The 13790-nt window shown below is 39.3% G+C and overlaps 1 protein-coding gene across 2 annotated transcripts in view; it reads right to left on the minus strand.

The window, feature by feature from the left end:
- Positions 1-13790, minus strand: part of PHEX (phosphate regulating endopeptidase X-linked) — a 229879-nt gene that overhangs the window by 14982 nt on the left and 201107 nt on the right. For both annotated transcript variants that reach the window (XM_019433558.2, XM_019433557.2), the window contains 3 exons: positions 11871-11925; positions 6434-6501; positions 2797-2927 (listed from right to left, as the gene is read on the minus strand). In XM_019433558.2, coding sequence (XP_019289103.1) covers positions 2797-2927; positions 6434-6501; positions 11871-11925 — 254 coding nt within the window. The remainder of the gene's footprint in view (positions 1-2796; positions 2928-6433; positions 6502-11870; positions 11926-13790) is intronic.

Genomic DNA, 13790 nt, shown 5'->3' on the forward strand with positions numbered 1-13790 from the left:
CCACCATGCCTGCATATAACAATCATCACGAAATATACATTCCCTTCCTCTAAAAAAACTGTTCTTCTATTGGTTTTTGTTGTTGTTGTTGTTTTCGGTCCCACAAAATTTGGTTTTGTTTTTCTGTAGGATGGGGCACCTATGAGTATGTGACAAAGTATTAGTAATAGTAACAACAATTTACTGAGCACTTACTGCACGTCAGCCATCATGCTGGTGCTTTACATAACGGCAGCCATTTAATTCTTACAACAAATGAATGAGTTCAGGAACAGTGACCCATTTCACAGATTAAGACACTGAGAATCAGGAACATTAAGCAACTTTCCCAAGTTCAAAAAACTTGCAACTGGTTGAATCAAGATTCGAACCTCTAGCTGACTCTAGAACCCCTCCCTCCCCTACACTTTTCTTGAAGCAACATATATTCTAGATGGATTTTCACAATGTGATAACTCCTGAATTGAATACTGATAAACAGAAGCACCCATTTTACATCTTCTCATGACAGAGTTGTAGATATTAAAATACACACACATACACATACACACACATACACACACACACACAGAAATGGCTTTCCAGAACAATGATGAAAGAGCTACAGAAACTATTCAAGGATACAGCCTCTGGTTTCTCTGCCTGGATAAAGAACAGTGTTCCTTGTGCTGAATATGGTTGAAGAAGTAGAGGACCAAGTCAGTTCTGTGTGGTCTCTTGTTCCTGTTAGGTGTGGTACCCTTAACTATACGAATTAGGGGCATACAGGGTGCACATGTGTGTTTTAGAGTGAGGGCTTCCTGCAGATCCATACCCTACCAACAATTCTTCACTATTGGCTTCTTAACGGTCAAATACAATGCGAGAAATCTATTTCTTATAATTATGAAAGCAGGGGTAGAAAACGCAATAAAAAACTACAAAGAAAAATTCGTATAGGGAGCAGAAATGAAAACCTGATCAAACCAGCAAAATAAGGAAAAGGAAAAAGAATTAAAAATAATATACAGGAGATAAACTACAAAGAGAAAACTATAAAACTGTGTTTGAAAATGTAAAATAAGAACCAGACAGAAAGGCATACCATGTTCTTGAACAAGAAGACTGTATAATAAACATGTCAATTCCATACAGTAACTGTGATTTAACTTAGAATCCCAATGGGATTTTCTTTGGGGCACAGGGTAACCTGTGGGTAACATGATCTTGGACCAACTACAGAAGTATATTTGCCTGAGAATGGGCAACCACGTAAAAGAAGAACAGTGAGGGAGAGTTTATATTGACACATACCAGAACAATCCTTATAACAATGGTAATAAGGGCTTGGTAAAGAAATCAACAAATAGACCAGCAGAGTAGAACACATAATCCAAAAATTGATGTCAATATATATAAGATTCTAAAATTTGACAAATAATCGATTCAGTGAGAAAAAAAAGTCTTTTAATCAGTGATGGTGGATCAATGGACTATCAGAAGAAAAGTAATCACTCATATTAAATTCCATAAAAAAATAAGTTTTACATGCATCAAGATTTAAATGTAAAATAACACAACAACAAAAATTTTCCCAAAAAGCTAGGAAACTATATATATGACATACAGTGGAAATACAGAAACTATTTTTTAAGAGAAATAGGTATCTTTGGCTATATAGAAATGTTTAATTTTTGTAGGTCAAAGATGCCATATATAAAATCCAATGGATGAGCAATATACTTGGGGGAAAACACTGTAATGTGGATAAAATTTTAACATCGGTAATTTTTTTAAAAGTTCTCATATATTGACAAGAAAATAACTGAATAGAGAAATGCTCTTTCGTGTATCACTGGTGAGAATATGAAATAATGTAAGTTGTTGGTGACAGTAGGAACCTATCTTATACGGACAAAAAGAACATGAACCTAACGACTGTTTATTACAGCAGCATTTACTGTTGGAAAAGAATTGGAGACAAAGCATAACCTCTCTCAACCAGAGGTTAGTTGAGTATGTCAGACACACTCACAATGTGGACTTCCGGACAGTCACTGAAAACCATGAACTAAAGGGGTGCGTGTATGCATGTCTGTCTCCACATGAGCATGTGAAACAGTGTACCAGGGTGATTAAGATGAATTACAGGTAGGCAAGCTAAGAGTGATGACAGGGAAAGGGGAAGGGGACGGACATGAAGACAAGAAAGGAGCAGAATCTGACACACACAAGCAGCATGTATAAAGTCGCATTCTTGTCTTCATGGAAATTTATGTATGTATACCTAAGAAAAAAAGAGGCATTTTAAAAGTACATTTCTTTTGTTCAAACATCTGTAATTAACATCTCTTAACCAATTCAGAGTCATTTAATTCAAATTAGTGAGATTTCAACAAATTAAACTAAAGTAGTAGTTTGGAAGGAAAATGTTTTAAATGATATGGAATATAGATTTATAAGAGTTGTACTGTTTGTGTTTGCAACAAGACTTTCTATATTTGTCTGAATCTAGGAAAACAAACGAATGCTTAGGCCTGTGATTCTCAAACTCCAGATTGAATCAGAGTCAGCAGAGGGTTTGTGAAAAGACAGCCAGCCAGACTGACTATCAGCATTCCCCTCCCTCCAGGATTCTGGGTCAATAGGTCTGTCATAAGACTCGAGAATTTGCATTTCTAACAAGTTCCAAGGAGAGGCTGAGGCTGTTGTTTTAGAAACCACACACCAAGAACCAATGGGCTAAAGGAAGCTAATGTCCAAAAGAGAAAAAATGAGATGCTCCACAAGACGCTCCTTCACCACAGTTGTACTTACATTTAAGCCAGCTCTCCGCCAATAATAGTTGCTATATTGGTTAACCATGCACTTTGTTTTTTCTTTAAACTTTTCTTCTGAGTCAGTAGACCACCAAGGATCCAGGTTTCCATTTTTATCATATTTTCTACCTAGCAGAAAGGAAAATTAAAAGATATTTGTACTACCTGTGTTCTCCTCTAGATTTTTATGGTTTCACATCTCACATTTCGGTCTTTAATCCATTCTGACATTATTTCTGTGTATAGTGTAAGCAAGTGGTCCAGTTTCATTTTTGTTTTCCCTGCACATAGATGCCCAGATTTCCCAAAACCATTTGTTGAAGAGATTGCCTTTTTCCCCACTGGATATTCTTTCCTGCTTTGTCAAAGATTAACTGACTATATAATTGTGGGTTCATTTCTGGGGTCTCTATTGTGTTCCATTGATCTATGTGTCTATTTTTGTGCCAGTACCATACTGTTTTGATGGCTACAGCTTTGTAATATAACTTTGGAAGTCTGGAATTATGATGCTTCCCGCTTTGCTTTTCTTGTTCAAAACTGCTTTGGCTATTCAGAGTCTTTTGTGATTCCATACAAGTTTTAGGATTGTTTGTTCTAGCTCTGTGAAAAAATGCTGTTGGTATTTTCATAGGGATTACATCATTTTCCCAAAGAAGACATCCAGATGGCCAAAAGACACATGAAAAGATAACTCCACATAGTTCCACATAACTTATCATCAGTGAAATGCACACCAAAACTACAATGAGATCATCTCACACTTGTCATAATGGCTAAAATCAACAACACAGGAGACAACAGGTATTGGCAAGGATGTGGAGAAAGGGGAACCCTCTTAGACTGTTGGTGGGAATGGAAACTGGTGCAGTCACTGGAAAACAGTATGGAAGTTCCTCAAAAAGTTAAAAATAGAACTATCTTATGATTCAACAATTGCACTACTAGGTATTTACCCAAAGAATACAAAAATACTAATTCAAAGGGCCACGTGCACCCCAATGTTTACAGCAGCATTATCTACAATAGCCAAATTATGGAAACAGCCCAATTGTCCACTGATTGATGAATGGCTGAAGACAGATAGACAGACAAAGATATAGACACAATACACATACACACAGTGGAATCTTATTCAGCCATAAAAAAAAGAATGAAATCTTGCCACTTGCAATGACATGGATAGAGCTAGAGATTATAATGCTAAGTGAAATAAGTCAGTCAGAGAAAGACAAATACTTGTCTGTGGAATTTAAGAAACAAAGCAAACGATCATAAGGAAATAAAAGAGAGAGAGAAGCAAACACCAAGACGAGTCTTAAAACTACAGAGAACAAACTGATGGTTGCCAGAGGGGAGATGGGTGGGGCAGGGGTGAAATAGGTGATGGGGATTAAGAAGGGCACTTGTCTTGATGAGCACCTGGTGATGTACACCTGAAACTATACTATAATGTATGTTAACTAACTGGAATTTAAATAAAAAGAAAAAAAAGATATTTGTACTATTTATGGAAACTAATTTCTCCATTTCCCCTTTCCCTCAATTCAATAGGCCTTGAGAAAGCAGTTCCAGTAGCACGGACCACTCCTGGGAGCAGCTCCTACCTTCTCTCCAGTGTCACAGGTTAATTGTAGAAAGGGGGGAAGGAGAAAGAGGAAGTTCTTTCTTTCTAAGTAAAAAGAACATTTTAAAAATAAGATTCATCAACTTATGGTATGCACATTCTGAACCAATCTTGACTTCTTTGTTTTCATCTGATGTGACCCAAACTGTTCTCTGGATTATGAAACGAAATGGCTTCATTCAGAAAGTCCATGAAGGGAGACGGAGCACCAGGACCAGTGAAATTCCAAACAGTCCATAGGAACAGTCTAATGAGTCATTCACACTGTGAGACTGTAGCCCCTGACTCAACCCTGTAGGAATGTGTTTCCTCCAAGTTGCTAGGAGCCGAGACACACATAAAACCTCTGTTATGAATCATTCCACAGCCATCAGTGTGCATGGAAGGCCCATCTGTCCTGCTTGGACAAGGAAGGTTGCTCTAAAAAGAGAACTTGGAACAAGAATGGAAATCTCCAAAACATAATGGAAAAAAGATCAGTTATACATGCTTTTTTGCCATAGGCTCACTCTTCATTTTCTCTACACCCTTCAAAAGAAGTCTGAGTGTATCTAGACTGTCTTCATACTCAAGATTACTATTGGTTTGAATTTAATTATGCAAAGAACTCTTCAGTGGGCTTACAAGAAAGTCCTAGAAGCAAAGGTGTTAATTGGAATAATCCAAGGCTCTTCAGCAGGAGTGGATGCCATTACCACCAACCCCTGGAAGGGCACGGAGTCACTGTCTTCCACACACTATCCAACCAATCATTAAACAGTTACAGGGCATGTAGTTAAATACGTGACTCTCTGTTCTAAGTACTGGTTACAGACTGAAATTGGCATCATTAGATTATGTCCTTGGAGAATGACTTCAGAAGGCCTCCAAAAGTTTCACAGCGAGAACTGTACTTAAATTTCCCAAGAAGAAAGGCCCAGAACCAAGAGATCACTTCTGGGTTATGTTTCTTAGCTAAGACACTCCTCTTAGATAAACCAAACATGGAAAGACAGAAAGTGTAGCTCCGGAAATTGAGAGGAGCACAAGGTAGCTATATTTTAACAGGGAGGGGAGAGGCCACGGGAACCAAAACCCTAGATGATTCAGGAAGCGTTGGTGGGAGCACAGGAAGAATTGCCCAGAAGGAGAACCAGGCCTTCCGGTCAGCATCCAGGAAAGGATGGTGGAGACACCACAGACATGGAAGAAAAAGGTCCTTTCTATAACAATGTTGCCTTGTGCCAGTCGGCTCCTTGCATCTGCCTGTCACTGTGCAGATGTGGATACGATTATCATTTGCTACTAATTCATAAATTTCAGAGTTTTCATGTGGCTTTCCAATAATGCTCAAAGGTAAAGGAGAAAGGAGTGCCAATTACAAATGATGACAACCTACAAGGGGCAATAATTTCTTTAGTTTATGCATATTCTGCTCTTGTGCTTAAATCTCATCAGGATACACAGCATATTCTATATTTTGCATTATTAGGAAAGCATAGCCTTTTTAAAAAAATCTAAAGATATGCCAGCATAGAGAAAAACACAGCTTAAGCATTGCATAATCCTTGAAATCGTATAAAGGAATCAGGCAGCCAAGCTCCGGAGTCCTAACTGGCTGAATCCTAACTTGGCAGCATGTATAATCATCTTCGGAGCAGAGCTCACACCTCCAGGGAGAGCATCTCAAGATGGTGAATAAAGAAGTGACAGAGGGGAGAGGCTATGAAGCAATTCCTGTAACTATCATGGCAGCTACAGCAATCCTGATCTAAATGCAAAGATAATTTCAGTGAAATTACAAGGTCTTTTTTTTTCATGCTATTCCATCACCAATGGGAACAATTATTTATTTATGGCAAGCTATCACAGCAAGGCATGGGGGGAATTTTTCAATCAGCACTCACACTGCTTTGGATAATCTTCAATCTATGGTGATGCCACTATGCAAAGATAATAGCAACAATTAACATCTGTATCATCAACATTATCATAAAAGCAGCTGCTTATACAATGAATCAGTACTTACCATTATTATCAAATCCATGTGTAAATTCATGTCCAACAATTACTCCTATAGCTCCATAACTCAGAGATCTATGGTATAAATATATAATTTGGAGAAAATTAGAAGCATGAACCTCAGAGCATAATCGTTTGATTTTTCTTAATGAAAAGCCAAGATAATCTGTTTTCTAGTAACTGCAACTTATAACCACACCCTCAAAATTGTAAAAAAAAAAAAAAAAAGAAAAAATCTAAACATACCCTTCTCATTGAAATGGACAAAGAAAATCAATTGTAATACTGCCACAATGACCATGTATGAAATTAGGGATGCAAAAGAGATGGCTTCTAAAGTCCCTTCTAGCCCTAAGGTTTCTATGATTCTGTATTGGCTCTAGCCACTTTATATTTATAAACATCCAAAGCAGCAGCAGGGTTTGAGAAGACCCTGTCTGTAAACATACCATTTATTTTTTATCTGAGAACTGTTGAAAAATCACTATAGACTTAGAAGTTAAATTGTTTCCCAAATGCAATCATAAAAAAGGAACAGAGCAGAGATTGAAAGAGATCACTGCTTTCAAAGGTAGTCACATTCCCTTGCTTCTGTGAAAGACAAGCTTATGAGTGAATGGCAAAGATCATGAAGACTTAACCAGATTTGGAAATTGCAGAATCATAAGCCAACAGTGGTTGTTTTGTGGTGCTGTTAGGTAGCAGTAGAGAACTGAAACAATATATTAATGATATATGAAGAAATCCATAAGGAGGCCTCTGGATGTTTTTTTTTTTTTTTTTTTGTGTGTGTGTGTGTGTGTGTGTGTGTGTGTGTGTGTGTGTACACACGCGCGCCCTCCCCTCCCTCCAGGATTCTGGGTCAATAGGTCTGTCATAAGACTCAAGAATTTGCATTTCTAACAAGTTCTAAGGAGAGGCTGAGGTGCGTGCGCACATGCGTGCATATGTGTGTGTGTGTGTGTGTGTGTGTGTGTGTGTGTGTGTGTGTGTGTCTGTCTGTGTGTGTCTGGGACCTCTCTCAACTCTAAGTTCCATGAAGGCCAAACCCTTACCAGTTTGATCCACTACTCAATTCTCTGTACCTAGTATACAGTAAAAAAGTAACAATCATTTAATCGGTTAATTAACTTTACCATTTCATGCAAGTGATAGGTCTGCATGTAATTTAGTTTATTTAACACGTGGATGAGGATTAAAGACAACTTAAAATCCTTGTTATGAGGATTCTTTCTGAGATTTGCAATTATGCTGGAAATATTTTGCACTTGCCTCCTGACATGCAACATCAAAGTTACCCAGCAAATGGAAAGGACCCGTAAGTGGAAAGAATGAGAATATTTGAAGCAACATGTTATTACAGGACATAATGATCCTTAACATGTTAATTGTTTGTCTCAACTATAACCAAATAAGTGCTGTAAGATTTCATTTTTCCCCTTGGTGGCAATTCTTTCCTTTGTTATTTCTTTCCTGCAAGGTAATTTGCATTTGAACAAAAACGCTTCCTACTGTTTTTACATCATTGCAAACCTTCATTAAAGAAGTTAGAGTAAAATTATGCATTTCAATCATGGAGCTATCATGGCAGTGTGGGACAAACTTGTAATTTTACATTGTGCTAGTTTCTGCAGCAGTAGCTGTCACTATGCAGCCTGCGACATTTCGTTTTTTCATACCTCTCAGCCCTGACAACAGGACTCAGTCCTCTACCACCCTTGGTCAATGCTGTTGACCGGAGGAATTTCAGGGATGAACAATGGAAGCTTACAGGAACTGCTCTACAATAAATGTCCCTTAAGAAGGGCTGCTCCAAAGAGCTTCCTCTTTGCAAAGGGTAATAGAGAACTCAGAAAATGACCGAATTATTCCAAGTTCCAATACTCAGTCACATAATCATGATCCTTTGGACAGGAGACAAGAAAAGGTAATTCTCTATGACTGAGCCTTACAATGATCATATTTCATAATGCTCAGTTCACATCTTCCATTTTATCAACGGCCATAATTATCAACGGCCATATGACATAATTAGCATGTCATAAAAATAAATAAGTAAACTCGCATGCTTTTTGAAATGTGACTGGCTGGCCAGAAACAAGAAGACTGCTGCAGAGAAAACTCCAGCCTTCCAAATGTGAAATGGCAAAGATGACAATTTTTGCACCTACTCAGTTGCTCTTCTGTTCTTACTGCCCCATGGGTTTAACACATGCACTGGATTTTGCTGTCAAGAAGAGGACAGCCAGACTTCTGTCTGGAGCAACCATGATCTCATGCTGTCAACAAGGAAGGGCCACTTTGCCTGAATCAGAGGCAAGGGCCTACCTAGTCCACAGTCCCATTCCAAAAGTCACAGGACTTCTCCTTGGGCATTTCCAATAAGCAGGGGCTCATGAGGGGGACCGTTCCCTCAGGAGGTTCTAAATAACACAGCTCTCCTTAACACTGAACTGGAATCTTTCCTACAGCTGCTATCTATTGGTCTAGTAGAGTCTCTAGCTGAATACCTCTGACCCCCTGAGTACAGCAAGTTGTCTACCACCTTCACTCTCCTTCAGTAATGTAAAGACACTTACAAGGTTCCCCCTCCAGTGTCCTCAAGTTCTTTCAATTGCTTTTCTTTAGTCAGGGATTCTAGACCAGCATTTCCCAAAACATAGGGAAAGGGGGAGTTTAGGAACCGCTGGATTAAACACATTTCAATAGGTTTCCTTCTTGCGGAACTTCTTGGAAATTTTTATGCTGCTGAGTATTGTAATTTTCCAAAACAAAAGGGAGGATGACCGACCTCTATTACTGCATTGTGGAACACACACTTTGGGATGTTGTCTTGGGCTACTGACAGTCCTGATTCATTCCTCTAAAAACACTTTAGCTTGTTGATATCCCCATAATTAGAGCCAACATTCAGGCAAGGACTAAGCTGACCAGTGTGAACACAGAGGATGCCCACTGGCTGAATCTGGAGGCTATCCATCCAAAACAGATGTATGGAAAGCCATCTCAGTGGACTGCGATTCCCATGTCTCCAGCATCTCGATCTTTCCAATGCCAAATACCCAAAAGACGCTTAATAATTACTCACGGAGCAGATATAGTAATACAGGGTGGAAGGCTTCAGTGAGGACATAGATTCTTTAGGATAAAAAATACAAATCTCTCTCCCACCCAAATACCAAATATGGCTCAGCGTAAGGTTGAGCTAACAAACACTAACATTATTTCCCAGGTTCCTATGAGTTTCACTTTTATATCAGAAAACCATGCTCACAGACCCAATAAACAAATTCACTTAATCAGTAACTTCAAAACTTAACCAGACGATTTCCAAGTCTCCAGATATCTAACAATAATAAGAGAAGTGCACTCAAATTGCTAATGATAAGCAGAATCAAAGAATTTGAGCACATTTTTAGTTTGAAGGGAATTTAGACAATATTTAGCCTAGATATTTATTTTTATAGAAATATCTGCAAATTTTTAATCTTAATAATAGGGAAAATTGATTCCAATAAAAACTATGCAGCTGAGGCCTGGGATGATATTAATGGATTTGGCTAATACAAACCAAGAATTTTCATTTATCCTAACGCAGTGCTTCCCTACAGTAGTCTTTATTGATGCCTGCTCCTGTCCCCTCACCACTCGCCAGTGTTGAGCACACAATCCAAAAGCTTCCAACTGCCAACACCTGAAACTACTTGCCTGAGGACTTTTTCTGGCTACTAGGGCCCTCTGGGCCTAGACTGGGCAATGCCAGAGAGTTATTACAGCTGGTGGCAGCCCTCAAATCAGTGAGGGAAGGGGAGTTGATAAATGCCCCAGCTCCCTTGCCCCTGCAGTGGGATTACACTGAAGCAAGTTCTACAGGTCCTTGCCAGGGCTGAGCCCCAGCTGGTCACAGTGGTAACTGGCTTTGTAACACATGTGTGGTAGGTAGAACAATGGCCCCCAAAAGAAGTCCACAGGCTAACCCCCAGAAGTCATGAATACGTTATTATGTAGCAAAGGGGAATTAAGGTTGCTAATCAGCTGAGTTAAAAATACGTAGAGTGTCCTAGATTATCTGGGAGCAGCCAGTATAATCACAAGGGTCCTTCAAAGTAGAGGAGAAGGCAGAAGAGGAGAGTCAAAAGGAGATGTGAATATGAATCAATGGTCACAGAAATGCAACTCTGCTAGTTTGGAAGACAGAAGAAAGGGCCATGAGCCAAGGAATGTGGGCTGACTCTAAAAGCTAGAAAAGGCAAGAAAAAAGATTCTTCCCTAGAGCTTCCAGAAAGGAATACAGCCCTGCCAACACCTGTTGTTTAGCCCAGTGGGACCGGGGTTGGACTTCTGACCTACAGAACTATAAGCCAGTAAGTTTGGGAAAAATATGGCAGCCACAGTAAACTCCTAACATTCATTATTGGCTTCCTTCCCACCCTGTCTCACTTCTCCACTCCTCCGCCACTGTTTCCTGGTGTCACCTTCCATAACAACTCCTTGAACTCAAATCCTTGTCACAGGATCTGCTTTTGAGGAAGCACAAATCAAAACATTGCTACCATATTTCTCTTATTTTTATATGTATGTGATCCCCTATGTTTTTAACCTACAAATAATATTTAAATTGTCATTTATCCAAACCAAGACAGAAGACACTTAGTGTCTACAATCAAGACTAAATTTTCTGTGTATTAAACCACCAGAGCAAAGAAAGGCACATAATAAAAGTGGTAATATTACCAACAATGAGTATTATCAGACTTCTCACTATATGTAAATTGTGAATTACCATCTGTTGATATTAATGACCTTCAATATCTCTAACTTCAGAGAGTATCAGTTTTTGGCCTATTGCATAACTACCAAGGTTTTATTTTTAAAGACAAATTTGATAATCTTTACTTGTTCAAAAACTTCAATATTTTCTATTGCTCATTAATGACGGCTCCTTACCTGGCACTTAGAGCTCTCCAATATAAAACATCAACCTTTTTTTGTAGATGCCCTTTCCACTATTTCCCTTTGTATACTAATTGGACCAACCGAACAAAATCTTTGCTTTCTATAGGTACTTTTCTTTTCTCACGTTATTTCTTCCATTTCTTCCATGGTTTTAGACCCATCACCATCAACTCAAATCCCAACAATCCTTTGAGGTCCACATATTTGTCCTATAAGTCAATGAATAAGTGAATAAATACACAAAGATTAAGGTCCCCTGTGTGGACTCTGCCTTTCCTGTCCAGTCACACACCCTGGTAAAAAGAATCAGGAAACAAATTTCTAAAATGAGGAAAGTACGACTGACCCACACCAGGTTTCATGCTCTCCTATTGCTGAACAACCACTGGCATTGGTTTTTGTTTTTGTGACTTTATATTCTACTCTCATTCAAAGCAGCATGTTCCTCCTTACTTGTCAATAACTGGTTTCTTCATTAATTTACCTACCGAGGATATTCCGTTCCCCAAAAAAAAGGCTTCTGCAGCTCTCCTGCTGGAAATCCTGGGAGAAAAACAGACAAAATTTTAAGAGATATAGAAATTGATTTGACGATGAGTACTTGGTTCAAGCTTCAGCCTGGAAGTCTCAAAGACCCATCTGAAAGGTACTCCTCATGAAGCTGGGAGCACTCAAGAGATTCACTGTTTCTAAAATGATATGAATTCAACAAAGTTTGAAACAAGTGCATCACAATAGTTTCAAGGAAACCTCTTTGCATGAATACGCTATTGGCATTGTCCACCCTGTCGTGAACTGGGTTCCTCCATAGCATGTGCAGGAGGCTTCTGGCAGTCCAGCAGCTTCCCCTGATATAGGAAGGGCCAGCTACATGGACACTCAACCTGTAGGCCCCATTTGCACACAGCATTCTTGAGGATTCCCAGGAGCACGGAACTCCAGTAGACCCACAATGTGGGGGGATTCCGTGAGACTCAAAGTGAGTACAAGGTAAGCATAATACATCCAGGATTGAGTAGATGGGAGCTCTGACAGCCCCAAGAGGGCTCTTTCTATTGGAACCAGGATTTGCTTTGATCACTAAAAAAAGGCAGCAGCACTCTAAGAAACATGAATGACCAGGGAACTCCATCAGATCCTTTCTTACTTTTGTTACTTCCCTGTATTAACCAATCACATACACTGAAAATGACATACAAGGAAAGGGAAAGACAGGGCGACCCATAGTGTCTTTTCCTTTTTTAGTCCTTCCTTGCTCATGAGTAAACTGAAGGTGGAGAGTGTTAGGAGAATCCATGTGTATTAAGAAATGACATAAAAACAGGTGGGATCAGTTTTGTGCAGCATTTCCATTGTTATGGCAAGAACAGAATACCTATGCATGTATAAGCTACAAAATAGAAACTGCGTAATTTTAGTGATCCCACATCCAAGTTAAAAGCTCTTATATTTTCATTTAAAATGGGCATTGCACAATATAAAGGTGAATAGTAAAAATATGCTGATGACTTAAAACATTTATTTTCCTTACAACTTACAATGGCACTGAATAGCAAATAAACCAGGGCAAGTCTAGAGAAAAAGAAGCCACAGAATGCAGGATAAAGCTTCATACTTGAGCACCCTTAATGGCACTCTTTCCAGCTTTCTGAACAGGGGCCCCCATATTTTCATTTTGCAGTGGGTCGTACAAGCCACGCATCTGGCTTTGTGCCGATGAGTGTGAGAAATGCCTTGCTTTGTGATTCCAACTCTCCACTAAATTTATCACCCTGGGCTGATCCTGTGAGCTGCACTTCTAAGTCGTAACTATCAGAAATGCAAAGAATAGTAACAAAAGACACACACACACACACACACACACACACACACACACACACACACACGGAGGAAGGGAGGGGGGGGAGAGAGGGAGAGAGAGAGGGAGAGAGGGAGAGGGAGAGCGCTCTGCCTTCTGCAATGTCCTTGGCTGTTGCAGAGCCACTGCTTTCACCTCCCTTTGAGACCGAAAGCTCTTTTATGAGTTAAAATGTTTTCAGGGCACCTGGGTGGCTCAGCCGGTTAAGCATTTATTTGAGTCTTGATTTCTGATCAGGTCATAAGCTCATGGTTCATGGGATTGAGCCCCGTGTCAAACTCTGCGCTGACAGTACGGAGCCTGCTTGGGATTCTCTTTGTCTCTCCCTCTCTTTCTGCCCCTCTCCCACACATGCTCTCTCTCAAACAAACATTAAAAAATAAATAAATACAATGTTTTCTCTTCACTCTCTCCCTCTCAACATTCTGTCTACCTCCCCATCATGAAAGGACACTACAAAAAGTGAGGGCAAGAAAACAAGTTCTTAATTCAGAAGTGAAATGTTAACCTCATTATAATTGTTATTATAAATGTTAACTATTCTATTTTC

Source organism: Panthera pardus, unplaced genomic scaffold (assembly GCF_024362965.1).
Source record: "Panthera pardus isolate Hobbes unplaced genomic scaffold, ASM2436296v1 HiC_scaffold_27, whole genome shotgun sequence".
NCBI lineage: Eukaryota > Metazoa > Chordata > Mammalia > Carnivora > Felidae > Panthera > Panthera pardus.